This window comes from Aotus nancymaae, unplaced genomic scaffold (genome assembly GCF_030222135.1).
Source record: "Aotus nancymaae isolate 86718 unplaced genomic scaffold, 86718_ANA_hifiasm-v0.15.2.pri h1tg000049l, whole genome shotgun sequence".
Lineage (NCBI taxonomy): Eukaryota > Metazoa > Chordata > Mammalia > Primates > Aotidae > Aotus > Aotus nancymaae.
The window spans coordinates 28,501,970-28,517,535 of record NW_026988463.1 but is presented as its reverse complement, the minus strand read 5'-3'; the positions used below and the strand labels follow the sequence as shown (position 1 = coordinate 28,517,535).

Below are 15,566 nucleotides of genomic sequence, written 5' to 3'. Positions count from 1 at the left end.
TAATTTCTTGAAGAAGGCACTTCATGTTATAAACTTCTTTTAATGTGGCTTTAGCTGTGTCCCAAAGATTTTGGTATGTGTTTTCTCTGTTTTCACTTATTTCAAAGAATTTTTTGATTTGTGTCTTGATTTCATTGTTACTTAAAAGTTGTTGAGTCAGTTGTTCAATTTCTATGCATTTCTGTGGTTTTGAGAGATGTTCTTGGTATTGTTTTCTGTTTTTATTCTATTTTAGTTCAAGAGTATGGTTGGTAGTGAAAAAAAAGAAATAAAAAAATTACTTATACCCATTACTGGAGATAGTAAAAAAAAGAAAAAGAAAAGAAAAGAAAAAGAAACAAGAGTATGGTTGGTATGAGTTTGATTTTTTTTTTAATTTATTGAGACTTGCTTTCTGGCTGAGCATATAGGGTCAGTCTTCAAGTGTGTCCTGTGTGCATATGAAAGATATATGTGTTCTGTGGGTGATAGGTGAAGTATTCTGTAGATGTCTATTGGTTCCAATTGGTCTATTCTGTAGATGCCTATTAGGTCCAGTTGGTCATGTGGAATTGATGTCCAAAATTTCTTTGTTAATTTTCTGCCTCAATGTTCTAATGATGTCCATGGGGTATTGAAGTACCCCACTGTTACTATGTTGCAAATTTTTTTCTCAGGTCTAGAAATACTTGTTTTATGAATCTTGGTGCTCCAAAGTTTGGTGGATAGGTGTTTAGCATATTTAAATATTCTTATTGAATTGAACTCTTTATCAGTATGTAATATATCCTTTTCCTTTTGTGAAGTTGTGGGCTTAATGTCCTCATTTCTTAAAGAAAACAGAGAATGCCAGGTGCAGTTGCTGGTGTTATCCCAGGACTTTGAGAGTCTGAGGCTATAGGATTCCTTGAGGCCAGGAATTCTTAAGCATCCTAGATGACCTAGCAAGACCCTATCTGTACAAAGAATTTTAAAAAGTATTCAGATGTGATGGCGCACTCCTGTACTCATAGCCACTTGGAAAATTGAGGTAGGGTTACTGCTTTAGGCCAGGAATTCAAGGTTCCAGTGAGCTATGATTGCACTCTGGCCTGGTGACAGTGTGAGACCTTGTCTATAAGAAAAAGATGTTTTAAATTATTTTAAAATTAACAGATTACTTCTTCTCTAGCTTCACTTGGATATTAATATGTTAGTTAATAGATTTCTACTTCTTTAGATTTACTTTCATTTTGGTCCTTTGATTGGACCATGTTTTTTAATTACTTTTTCTTGTGATTTTGTTAATATTTTGATCAATTAAGAAACAACTACCTATTCATCTTTTATGGAATGAATTTGTACAGGGGAAAACAGATACTTATCAGGCTATAGTCATTCTGGGTAATTCTTCAAACTGTTGTCAGGATGTGTCTTCTCTGGACTACTGTGTGTATTTTCCTATGTAAAAGATTTGCTTTTTTCTCTCTTAGGAGCCTTTAATCTCTCCATTTGATGACTGTCATAGGTACTAATGTCTCTCTGTTGTTGTAACAAGCATTCATCTTTGTTCTCAGTTGACCTGACATGTCATTTCAAATATATCACCATTTTCTTCAGCATCACATATTAAAGGAAGCAATGACCAGTCCTTAGATAGCCCCAGAATAACCCAGAAGTTTGGACATATGTTTCACTCCTTTTTTTTTTTTCTTTCCTGAGGGTGAAACACAATGTGAAAAAATTTTGTGTAACTGCACTGTACTGTGGTGCACAAATACAACAAACTTTCTTCCTTCTGGATGCAACCATTCTTGGCTTTGTGTTCACCTAGGCACTGCAAACTCAACTGGCTTTAGTCACCCTATTATATGTAAGTACATATATCAATTGAGAAAACAAAGGGGCCTCAAGTTTTTGATTCAACTATCATGGTGTTCTCAACTTGTTATAATTTTATGTATTAGATTTATAAATTATTTTCACCTGAATGTAGTAATTGGAATTTTCAAAACTTTTGGTATCTTTCAGATATATTTTCTTATGATACTCAAGCCCTCTTGAGAAAGAAGCGCATAGAAGCATCATTCCAAAAAGTGATATTGGATGGATATGGGAGCTGTGGACTTCAGAATTTACACTTAAGGAAAGAGTGTGAAAGTGACGGTAAGTGTGAAGGTCACAACGACTGTTACGATGGACATACAAAATGTAGGACAACTACCTATAACAAAAGCATCAGTACTACAAGAGGTCAAAAACATGAAAAACTCAATCTATGTCAGTTGCCTTTTCTAAACCATGAATTTCTGTAACTAAATGTCAACATCAATTTTTGAAACATACCTTTTCTTTGAAAGGAAATATGGAAAATCTGAATAGTGACTTAGTTCATGTTTCAAATAATCATATATACCAATTCAAATATAGAACTGGAGTAAACGTTCAGTCAAACATTTCTGAAAAGGAGAGATTTCAAATTGAAGAGGTGATTTCTAAATATGATCAATTTGATGGGTCCTTTGTTAAAAGTTTGTTTCACCAACAAATAACACCTTGTTCTGCCTGTGATCATTATATAAAGGTCTTCATTCATTCATGATTGCTTAATCAATATCAGGGCATAGATAATTTGGGAAAATATCACACATATGATAAAACTTTGACAGCCTTTAAACAGGACTCTACCCTAAATAATTACCAGGATATTTGTCTTGCAGAGAAAAATCAGTACAATAAATCTGATGCAACATTAAGCCAAGGCATAAGCCCTAGAAGACATCAGAAAACTCATTTTCTACAGAACCATTACAAATGTAAAAAATGTGAGAAAGTCTTTCATGAATGCACCAACCATATCCATCAGAGTATCCATATTCAAGGGAAGTCTGCCAAATGTAATAAGTGTGTAGAAACTTTTATCCAGTCATCAAATACTCAGCCTCAGAGAATTCATATTGGAGAAAAGTCACACAGACGTAATAATGGTGAGAAAATCCTTAGTAAATTGTCGAGTCTAAGAAAACATAAGATAATCCATAATGAAGAGAAACCTTACAGATGTAGAGAATGTAACAAGGTTTTTAACTATATTTCACACCTTACTCAACATCAAAGAATTCATACTGGAGAGAAACCCTACAAATGTAAAGAATGTGGCAAAGCCTTCAATTCTAGTTCGTATTTTAATAGCCATCAGCGAATTCACACTGGAGAAAAACTTTACAAATGCAAAGCATGTAGCAAATGTTTTACTCATTCTTCAAATCTTCTTGTGCATCAGAGAATTCATACTGGAGAGAAACCTTACAAATGTAAAGAATGTGGTAAATCATTTAGACTGTCTTCAGTCCTTACTCAACATGAGAGAATTCATACTGGAGAGAAACCCTACAAATGTAAAGAATGCGGCAAAGCCTTTAACTGTAGGTCATACCTAACTAAACATCAGAGAATTCATACCGGAGAAAAACTTTACACATGTAAATCATGTAGCAAATCTTTTTCCCGTTCCTCAAGTCTTATTGTCCACCAGAGAATTCATACTGGAGAAAAACCTTATAAATGCAAAGAATGTGGCAAAGCCTTTAATTGCAGTTCACGCCTTACTCGACATCAAGAAATTCATACTGGAGAGAAACCCTACATATGTAAAGAATGTGGCAAAGCCTTTAACTGTAGTTCATACCTAACTAAACATCATAGAATTCATACTGGAGTAAAACTTTACAAATGCAAAGCATGTAGCAGATCTTTCTCTCGCTCCTCAACCCTTACTCGACATGAGAAAATTCATACTAGACAATCTCTATAGTTGTAATAAATGTGGAAAGAGTTTTATCCAAAATTTAGAACTTAAAAATTACCATAGAGTTTATAGGCAAACAAACTTTATAGATTGAATAAATGGGAGGAAGTATTTAATCAACACTCAAGTCTGAATGTGTCAAGACTTACCCAAAAAAGGAGTAAAGCACAGATCCTCAGACTTTAAATTAAATAACAAGAGTATTTATTATGGAGAATTACTCTAAAGCCAAAGCAGTTATTTATTTTGTTTCTTAAATTGTTATACCTTAATACCTAGTTTATATAAAAACATATAGTCTATTTTTTCTGCATCAGAGCTGTGAGAGGTCATTCTAAGGTAGATGAATATCATTAATATCAACTTATTTTCATGGAAGTTTAATGGCAAATATAAAATGCATGAAGAAAATCTAAAAGATGCTCTTTGTGTTTAAATTATAAAACAGTAATGCATGTAAGCATCTACTACATATTTAGGGCATTATTATTCTATGCTAAAGTAAAAGAGGCATAGTCTGAATTTATTAGTTACATCACTTGCCCCTTAAGTAGAAAAAAACTGATCAGTTATTTAAAATATTGGCATACCATTATAATGCAATGAAGTAGTAATCTTGAATATTATTTGATGTGTTAAAAATAAAATGTCTTCACAGATATGAGAGAAAAGTGAAAACTCGTATCTGAAAGATCGTAAATATACTTCATATCAATTTTCAAGAGGACTTTAATATTGATAATATTCTCATCGTTACTATATTGTATTCTTTCCTGATTTTTGTAGCTAGTAGTGTACTAAAGCAGTTATAATAAAGATTATATGGGAATATACTTAAAAGCCATACATTTAAAATCTTGAATCACTATTTTAAAAATTATATTCAATAGTTTTCTTTATACATGCCCTTTTTCAATCCAATTGAACACTTACAGATTTTTCTTGGCTTTAACCTACATTAAATGGAATATACAGATATGTCAAGATAGAAAGAAAAAGGTGTAAGAGAACTATACCAGCAGAAATGCATGTGTGTGTACCTATCTTCAAATGGAAAAGAAAATCATGGATCACAACAGGAAATTTGAGAACTGTTGATTTACTACCAAACTAGAAAATTCACAAATTCTCAAAGCAAAATAGTTTCTCTATAGTACACTGAATTTTTCTCTCATAAATCTGATGTCTTCTGGGTTCAAAGTCTATCCCATACAAATCCTTTTTTCTTGCCTATGATTCATGTAAGAATAATTATATGATTTTCTTATTTCAAAGCTTATAAAATGTTGCTTATATGTACTCTTGGATTTTAAGAACGTTATCATAAAATTTAATGGTGCTGGCCAGGCATGGTGGCTCATGCCTGTAATCCCAGCATTTTGGGAGGCTGAGATTGGTGAATCACCTGAGGTTGGGAGTTCAAGACCAGCCTAGCCAACATAGTGAAACCCCGTCTCTACTAAAAATATAAAAATTAGCCAGGCGTGGTGGAACCCGTCTGTAATCCCAGCTACTTGGGAGTCTGAAGCAGTAGAATCGCTTGAATTTGGGAGGCAGAAGTTGCAGTGAGCTGAGATCATGCCATCTCAAAAAAAAAAAAAAGTTTTAATGGTGCTTAGAAATTAATCTGAGAACATAAGTAACTCTACAGTGATCTATTTAGTTACAATACAAAATTCTGACCATTTAGTTGAAGTAAAAGTAGTGTCAAAGTTATAAATTCTTGAAAACAGCCAGTTCAAAGCAAGAAATTACATAAAAGGAAAAACAATATAAGTATAGTATAATAAGTCATAAAAAGTAATGGTTGCAAATGACAATGGAATTACATTTTTTAAGTTCAGATAGGAAAACCTAGTATCAACACAAGATTCTGTACTCAGCAGAATTCTTTAAAAAATGAAACCAAACTACAGTAAGATATCACACACCTTTGAGAATGGTAAAAATATTTTTTTAAAATGTGAATACCAAGCACTGGTTAGAATTTGGAGCAAGTCAAATTCAGAACACAAAATGACATAGTAACTTTGGAAAGTAGTTTAACCATTTTGTGTTAAGTTATTCATATATTATTTGAACCAGATGTTCCAACCCTAGGCATTTATTATACAAAACTGAAAACTAGTGATTAAAACCTGGTTGTGGATACTTGTTTCCACTATATGCATATTTGCAAAAAGCTAGAAATAAATCTTATGTCCCTTAGTAGGTAAATGGATAATAAATTGTGATATGTCTATACAAAAGAACTTTGTTAACAAAAAGGGACAAACTGTCAATCTCCGCTACTACATGTATGAATCTTAAATACTTTTCTCTAAATTAGGGCTATTGGATCAACAAGGCTTTGTATTGTATGATTCTATTTTATGACATTGCATAAAAGATTAAAGGGATGGAAAAATGATTAGTGGTTGCCAAAGAATGGAAGAAAGACAAGCATTGATTACAAAGGGGCGGCAAGAAAAATTTTAGAGGATGGTTAAACAGTTTAGTGTGGTACTGTGGAAGTAGGTATGTGGCTACAAATTGTCAAAACCCAATGAACTGTACACCACAAAGAGTAAATTTTACTCAATGCAAATTTTAAAAAATTAACCAGGATGCTGGGGAAATACATATGTAATGCACACAGTGACAAATGAATCTCATTGTATTACAAATTATCTGTCATCTGGCCAGGCATGGTAGCTCACACCTGTAATCCCAGCACTTTGGAAGTCTGAGGTGGGAGGATCATTTGAGGTCAGGAGTTTGAGACCAGTCTGGCCAACATAGTGATACCTTGTCTCTACTGAAAATACAAAAATTTAGCTGGGTGTGGTGGTGCACACCTGTAATCCCAGGTACTTGGGAGACTGAAGCAGGAAAGTTGCTTGAACTCAGGAGAGGAAGGTTGTAGTGTGCCAAGTTTGCGCCACTGCACTCCAGCCTGGGCACCAGAGTAAGCAAACAAATTATCTGTATCTACCTATTGACATAGACCTACTGAAGAAGATGGGGATTAAAAAGTCTGGATCTAAGTCACTTTGAAAAATGCTATTTTGATTGAATGCTGTAAGAATACACATTGTATTCTACTTAGTAATATTTTATTTTCCCACAAGGATATGAATTAGCAATTCTGAAACTATTTTTACATGTTATTATGTAATATATGTAGGCTGTTTCTCAATGTAATTCACAAAAGTTAAAGGGTGAATGCTAGAATGAATCTTGTGGTTCTAGCCTAAAGTTAGAAATATCAATATGAACCCATGTCTAATATATCTGGATGGATGGATGGATAGACAGACAGACAGATAGATAGGCAGATGATTCAGAGATAGATAAGAGTTCCAAACTCTTGAGGGCCAAGAAGCAGTGACATCTAGTATCAATGAATACACCTAGGCCTACAGTTTTGGTTTCTAAACACCATTCATTAAAAGGAACCAAGGCTACATGTAAAAATGGATAATTCTAGGCTGAAGTTGGAAAATACAAGTTGAGCTAGAGTATCTTGTAAAGTCACAAAGAAAAAAGTGCTTAATGCAATTAATGGGGACCTGTCAAAGGGAGCCAACCTGAAAGACCTCCCAATGGTCCAAGCTGAAACAATACGGGCAATAAATAATGATAGCTTTGGATTATGACCTAGAGAATAAAGTAATATTCACACATCTCTACTGACATAAAAGTGATTAAATAAATAAGGAAAGAAGGAAGGAAATCTTGCAATATTCAAAATACAAATCAATGTAATTGGATAATGCGAAATAACACTAGAACATACCAGTAATAATTACTGTAGGCAAGATTCCCTGAGGGATTCAAACATTTCAGGAAAAACTTAAACACTAAAGAGTGTATTTGGGCCAGCCACAATGGTGCATGCCTGTAATCCCAGCACTGTGGGAGGCCGAAGTGGGTCAAGGAGGTCGAGACTAGCCTTGACCTGACGTCAAGGAGTTCAAGACTAGCCTGGCCAACATGGTAAAACCCCATCTCTACTGAAAATGAAAAAATTAGCCAGGTGTGGTGGCAGGCACTTGTAATTCCAGCTACTTGGGAGACTGAGGCAGAAGAATCACTTGAACCTAGGAGGTGGAGGTTACCGTGAGCCGAGATTGTGCCATTGCACTCCAGCCTGGGTGACAAGAGTGAAACTCCATATCAAAAAAAAAAAGTGCATTTTCATATTTTAAGTGTCTATCATCTAATATTTACTAGTACCTTTTTTCTTAATTTCTTAGACTTGTGACTATTTGAAACAAATTATTACACTGTATTGTATTGCTTTGAAAAGGGGTGAAGTTTATATGGGTCTATTTATTTGTCTAAAAGTTCCAGTTAAGGTTTATGCCTTGTAATGTATATACATCTTCACAAAAAATATCTTTAAAAAGGTAAGTGGGTGGGGGTAGGAAAAGGGTTGAAGTATAGCTGAAGCAGAAGTTGTACATGATTAGTAGCTGAATCTGGGTGACAGGTCTGTATACTATTTTGTTTTTATGTGTTTAATAGCATTTGTACACATGTGCAATATTCATTTACAGTGTTTTCTCAGGATCTTATTTACCTTTAGACAGGGAGGAAGGGAGAAAGTTATTTTCTGGGCAGGAGTAAAGCTTGTTCCACTCCTCAGTTATATAAATTCTGTTATAATCTATAAAGCTTCACATGAATGTTTCTGTATGCATGTTTTATATCAATAAAAAATATTACATATTTGCACAACAATCCTAACTCACTCTCTCAGAATATTGTCAGTGTTTTCTTTTGTCATGAAGTAGAACACAATCTCTTATGGCGTTATCAGATGGGTTTGAATATTCTAAAGTATCTATTAATGTCCTGATCTTTTGGACACCTCTTGTGTCTTTCCATTTTTGCCTTAATTTGGTAAGTGGTGTGGTTTTGATTTTTTGAGATGAAACTTTTCCCAGCAAAGTCTTTTCCCCACAGTGATGCTCTGAAGGCCAGGACACCCCAGCACAGGACCCTGGGCACAGTCTGCACTCAGTACATGTGGAGCATGTTGATCAGGAACAAATGGAGTAGCAAAGGTCAGTTCCTGCAAAAGATGAGTAGATTTAATACAGGTATGACTGAAAGACGGCAACTCAGGGGTAAACATTTTATATTCATTCAGGAGACAATTTGCAACTAGTACACCAAAAACATTTGGCTTAAAGCATTACTTTGGGGGCTTGGCTACAGTCTGTAATCACCCAGAGAACTTTAAATAATACTGATGTCTGGGCCCTACTCCAGGGATTTTGATTTAATAAAATCAAAATGTTGCAATTTGGGTTTTGGGAATGGTAAAACCCCCACATGTGACTCGATAATGTGGAGTCAGGGGTAAGACCCACTGTTTCAGGGTGAGGGATGCATTACCTGTGTGTGATTTCCATGTGTGCTGCAGGTATTTGCCCTATGACCACTCCTGTGTTTGGAGTCTTGGAAATGGCAGCAGGAGGAAATATCTACCTATCTGTTTTTTATATCACTTGCTTTTAGAGTAAGAGGTTATTTCAGGCACAGTCATTTGGTTTAATCTTTATTGAAAGCATAAATAATCTGAAAATACCAAAATGAAAAGAATTTGCAAATGTGATAATTTGCAAAGGTGTGGAGTGTGTTCTTATGTGTTTTCCAATTTCTCTGATGATGAAAAACGAACAATGTTGGGCCTTGATGTCCTAAGCTCAGTTCTCAGACACTTTCTCAGATTATTTGAAGACCTTCCAAGTTGCTTCAGAAGCATTGTTCAAAGGAGATTATTCTCAATAGTGAAGAGCAATAGATGGATGAGAATGTCTAAGGAATCCTGCTTCTGTCGCAAAAGTGGCACTCTTCAGAACCTCAAGGGCCCACGGAGTTCATGGGTTCGGAGTCAGGCAGAATTGACCCTAAGTCCCATCCAAGCCTCTTAATAGACTAGTTACTTGACTTGGAACAGTTATGCAAGAAAAGGCATAATGATACTGATTGCAGAAATGGGAACAATTCATTCTTCTCTCTATCCATGCCCTTTGAAATGTGTGATTTTAGCTACTCCCATGGAGGGAAAGATTCTGTTTACCCAATACTTGGATCTGATTGGCCTTACTTGCGGTGGCCAATTCATACTCATTGTTCTAGTGCAATAATTAGGCATGTTTTACTCCTCATTCTAGCCTTTATTTAATTAAAATAAAAATTATATTTTATGAAATTTTATTTCTTCTGTATTTGGCTATATTCATTCTGCTCAGTATTCTAGTTCACTAGTCCTCTTATCATCCCTGTTGAGTTTAGTGGTGAACCTATACATTGTCTAGTAACTCAATTTTGTATTATTCACATTCTATTGGGCTGTTGTGAAATGTGGCTTTTAAACTTAATTTCTTGTTCTTTCCACAAAAATAAATGTTGATTTTCTACTTTTCATTGCATTCATTTAAACATTTTAAATATAATTCCAGTGTGCAAAGCTGTTGCATATTTTTTCTTCCGACATTTCTTCCTTTTTATGTCACTCAGTTTTTCCTTTGGTTCTCACTTTTGGGAGATACCATATTTGGGGTGTATATAGTCATTATTTCCAGTGTTTCTTCCATTTTCTCTGGGAGCAAGATGAACACACATAGATTTGACATCCTTGGGGTGAGTCAGTGTCTGAAGGGAGCATTTTTTTCTTAGTTTGACTACTCTGGGTCATTCTGTTGATTTATTTCTGCTCCTGTAGAGTTCTTACACTTTCCTTTAACTCCATTTGGCAACTTAAAGGTTCTTGTAACTTCTCGAGGATTTTTAAGTTGTTTATCTTAAAATATTTAATAATATATAGCATTTTTCCTAAAAGCACAAATATCCACAGTGTACATGAGTAAAATATTTCAATAGACATTGTGCCGCATACAGCAGCATCTTAGGAGATATCCTGTTTCTTCATTCAGAACATTTCTCTCAAATATGCCGTGTGGTAATAGGAATTTGTAAACAGCAGTTTTTTTGATAACTTAAACATTTGTTTTTTGCACACATGAAAATACATACTTCACACCAATGAACAGAACTGATATAGATACAGCCAGAATTACTGTTTTTTATAACATTAATATTGATAAATTTACCTGAATTTAAGTCTTTTGGCTTTAATCTCTCTGCTTCCTTTTTAGCATGTTCCTGAATTTACAAAAAAATCTGGATTTTCTGCTTATTCTATAAATTAATTAAAAGAGACAAGGGAAATTTGTGTGGCTAGATAGTACTTGGTTACAATTTATAATTTCTAGTATTGTTTTAGTTGCCTAGAAAATGGTGACCTATTGAATTTCTGCTCTCGTAAAATTCATGACATTGTTAGGCCTACACTTCGCCATTTATTTTTTTCACCTCTGGTACTGGAATATAATGTGTGTCTTCTCTTTACTGGTGAAAAATGCTACCCGTTTGTCTTACCTAATCAGTCAAACTTTAACAAAGGTATTTAGAATGTGTATGTTCATTTAGTTACTGTATACTAAAACATTTTATTTCTGTGATGGTCTTTTTTTTTTAATAGAAACAAAACAATAAGTATTTGTTTATTGAAATACTAGGCTTAGACCTGTGTGTATAACAAACAAGCCTAATAATAGCACCATGGTTAGACTAGCCTGCATTTTTACAATTTATTAAGCAAACAAGGATCAAATGTCTCTCCATCCACCTGATGTGATCTTTTTATATGCACACAGCTAATGTGTTCCATTCGGAACAGCTGAAAATCTTCTAGTAGAAGCGTTAAAGATGAGCTCATCAATTCAGTTTAAATTTCACCAATTAAATTAGGTCAAATGGAAGGAACTCAAATGAGTATTGTCGAATCAGAGCCCATTATTTGTAAGTGATCAGTAACCTTAAAACTCCACTTAGACCTAATTATTGAAAACCTGCATATAACTAAGTGAAGATTAATTTCCATTTATCAACCTCTCAATCCCAGGTTTTCAAAGAAAAACCTAAGGAATACTTACCAAAATCAGATAGGAAAATTAAAACCTGTGTAGTTTATCAATCAGATTGGTTCCACTACAACCAGTTTGCATACAGTTACACATCAATTCATTCTGTATACACTCTTGACTGACCAGAACAAAGTTTAGCATAGAAAAGCTTTAAGAAACAGATTTCTAATTACAGAAGTTGCAAAGTTCAAAGGGCATTAAAAAAACTAATGTAAATTTAAGACTCCTCTCCCTTTGTTTGAAATAGACTTTTGTAAAAATATATACAATTTTTACAAATACATTTACAATTTGTCTTAAAATCTGAGGGTATCCATATTCATAACTACTGAGCCTTCTGTCAAGTATTCTTGGCCATAAACTAGGCTAACAAGCTAAGAATCATGGAAACCAACCAATGTATACACAAGTATAAAAATCCTGAACACTTGGACTTTCTATTTCAAGAAGTATACTGGGAAAGCTAATTATAGAGAGCAAAAGCTTCCCTTGTACAGTACTGAGGCTTACAGTCATAGTTCTATTACTTGTAGCTTTTACACAGCTCACTGGCATTGTTAGTGCGCCTCTTAACACTACAGAATATTAATGAATTCGGCGGGTATATTTAATCAATTCTATGACTTGCCTGGCTACTGGCCACTCTCCTGTTCTCAACAAGGAAATTCTTTCCACCCTACCATCTTCACTAAATCTATAAGTCCTCCTCCATAGCCTCCCTAACGAAGTTTGCTTGTTGCTGAAACTGAACTTCGCTTCTTTCAGTCAGTGCTCTTCAGTCAAGGGGAGATCTTTTCCCATGTATTTATTCTTGTTAGCCATAATCTTCTGCCACTTGGCTAGGTGGCTAGAGGGCAACTCTCGGAAGTTACAGCTTGGAGTCCAGCTGATGTCACAGATGTTACCTGGTTTTGGTGGTGGTGGTTGGTTAAAAGTCAACTATTGCACTTACAAGGCTATCTTATTAGATATGCCAAACCAGCTCCTACTCCAGCAACACCTGCAAAAGCCAGCAGCACATTTCTGATGCCACCTTCTAGGTCTTCTACATGGAAGAACTCCACAAACCCATCCCCAGTTTGTTACGCCGTCGCTGAAAACATGGACCATCACTCGAGACAAAGATTTGACATCGTCTTCGTTTTTGATGTCCAGTTTCCGAAGCATGCCTTGGAAGGCCGTCTCGTGGTTGCGCTGCACGCCGTCCCCAACCCGTCGTAAGGTCTCCAGAGCCTTCCTGCTGGCGGCCCCGGACCTGTCCATTGGCTTTGTGTCCTTGGCGCCAGTCGCCTGTTCCCGAAGGTACCGAGAGATAATCTCCAGTGACTACCGGTACAACTCGTCCTCCTCCTCCTCTGCTGTCGGCGGCGTCGAGGGTAGTGACCCATCTGTACTGGAGTCATTACCAGGCTCCTCCACCAACTCCAGCAGGGGCAGGACAGCCGGCCGCTTCCCGAGAGGCTCCGGCTCGTACCTGTCCAGCTCTTCTTCGGGCGACATGATGGCGTCGGCGGCCGGGGCTTCCATCTCCTCAAGCGGCGCCGCGCGGCGGGTGGGCGCGAAGAACAGCAGCCTCGAGGGGGTCGCGGTGACGTCAGGGACCTCGGCGCCAATAGGCGGCGGCCGCACGACCCCCGGGCGTCAGGCGTGAGGGCGGCCGAGGGGCTAGCGCCGGCGCTTCCGCCAATCACCACGCCGGCCTCCCCTCCCCCTACCTCTCGCTGGGCCGAGGCCTCCTTCTCCGTGGCCAAAAGCCGCCCTCCCGGAGGGGTGGTGCCGCCACTGCCAGTCCCCAAGCCGGCCCACTCACAGTAGAGGTTGAGTCCGATTAGCGCGTTTCTTTGGAGGCCAAACATCGCCAGTCGCCGCCGCCGCCGCCGCCGCCTGGCTGAGAAACTGGGGAAGACCCGACTCCTTACTGGAAGGAAGCGGAAGTGGCCAGGAGCTCCTTGATCACGGTTTTAGGGCCAGTCTTACGCGGTCTCTGTGATGGTCTTAATGTTACCTAACAATTGTAAATAAGTCGGTTGTCATTTTTCATGAATTTCTGTATTATACATTTCAGGAATTAAATCCATGTGTAAATGGCTTAGAATAATCCCTAACCATGGTAGGGGCTACTAAGTAGCGACTTTCCCAACATGCAACTGATAAACCGCAGGCATGTTTGAATTGTCGCACCACATATAATTCTTCCATCTCTGTGTTTATACATTAGCTACATGTGATACCAACTCATGACCCCTTGTATTAACTCACATACCCCTGATGACTTCCCTTAGAATTAGGTAACTCCTGATGAGTTCTCTTAGAACTGGGTAACTAGCATGATCTCCATTGGGAGAGTGTGGATCCCCTGAGAAGCACAATGACATATCTAGGATGACATGACTGGTAAATTTATTAAAAGGAGATTCTGACCTCGCTCTCCTCAACCTATAGTCCAGGCTTCACTGAGTCTTCTCAGAGGCTGGGGGAGAGGGGTCTGTGTTTGCATAATTGTGTGCAGGTAATAAAACAACATGGGGAAGGAAGATGAGCAGTCAGCATCCAGAGAAGCCTTTGGGTAGGTCTTAGAGATTGATGAAAACTTGAAGAAGTGGCCTCACTTCCTTGGTGAAAGACCCCAACAGAACTTAGAACGTTGATAACCAGGCACTCAGATTTCTGAAGACACTCTCCTGTCAAGCTTAGTTAGGCAGAGATTGTCAAGAGAGCAAGATGTTCTGCTGTATCCCAACTTTTCAAAGCTCTTGCTTCAGTGAGAGCCTTTTCTAAAGATGCAGAATTTGGCTCAGCTCTCAATCTCTCAACATCCATGCTTCAGGCCATTTGGCAAGAGGTACCCCAAAGTAACCACAGGGTAGCCCTTTCCACGCCAGTCCTTGAGATCCCATCTGGACAACCTCATCCCCTCTCATCACCATATATGTGTGTGGGGGTGGGGAGCAGAAGGTGAGGTGAGGCTCTTCCTGGGAAGGAGCAGGTTGTTAGGTGCTGGAACCCTACTGCATTCATACCCCAGGTCATGACGGGCAGGATGGGAAGGTGAGTGTTGGGGATTAAGCTTGTTTACTCAGATTTGATTCTGAGACCTCAAGCTGTCATGTGGTTTTTGCCTTGGCTGGAGGTTCATGGAGATATCCCTCTGTTTCTGATCTAGAATGTAGAACTTTAATCAGAGTATTTCCTTGTGGGAACAGCCAAGCAGGCCACTAAAACCTCTCAATCAATTTGCTGGGTACTCTATTTGCAGAATTCCATGCAGGAGATCAGTGAAGAGCTGTTTGACAGGTCCAACTCTATCTCCTTGGACAAAAGACAGTAGCAACACATAATCAACCATGAGTCACTGCTGGGCAAGCATGAGAGTGAGCACAGAATGTCATCACAGACAACAACCTGAGATGACCAGGATGGGCCCAGGGCCCAAACCTGAGTACAGAGACTCTCCTGGGCTCTGTCTTATTTTTTTGCCCATTTAGTGGCCGATAATCCCATTCCCAAAGGAATCTGGCCTCCATTAATCCCCAGTGGACCTAACTTGGCTAGGTGCAAAGTCCCTGTCCACATGCTTCTAAAAATATCAGAGAAAACACTTTTTCATTGTTTTTACTTTACAATAGGCCATGAGTATCTTTGCATGTTGTCACTGTTTATTATTTTACCTTGCTCCAAGTATTCTATGTAGCAGTCATCTGTACTACTCTTCCAGACCTCCCACCATTACTCTAAATTGGGTGATTTATAGAGGAAAAGGAGGGGTTCAGGCTCTTCCGTCATTTGTTTGTAACTTTTAGTCTTATAAAACATATCAT

The 15,566-nt window shown here is 37.5% G+C and overlaps 1 protein-coding gene and 1 pseudogene across 7 annotated transcripts in view; one reads left to right on the top strand and one right to left on the bottom strand.

The window, feature by feature from the left end:
• KRBOX5 (KRAB box domain containing 5) overlaps positions 1-10,179 on the top strand; it is a 47,045-nt gene extending 36,866 nt beyond the window's left edge. For all 7 annotated transcript variants that reach the window (XM_012469935.2, XM_012469937.2, XM_012469939.2 and 4 more), the window contains 2 exons: positions 1,990-2,124; positions 2,679-10,179. In XM_012469935.2, the coding sequence (XP_012325358.1) occupies positions 1,990-2,124; positions 2,679-3,772 (1,229 nt within the window). In that variant the 3' untranslated portion in view covers positions 3,773-10,179. The remainder of the gene's footprint in view (positions 1-1,989; positions 2,125-2,678) is intronic.
• A 2,497-nt stretch (positions 10,180-12,676) lies between these two features.
• LOC105729267 (induced myeloid leukemia cell differentiation protein Mcl-1-like) lies at positions 12,677-13,604 on the bottom strand (annotated as a pseudogene).
• Between the last annotated feature and the right edge of the window lie 1,962 nt (positions 13,605-15,566).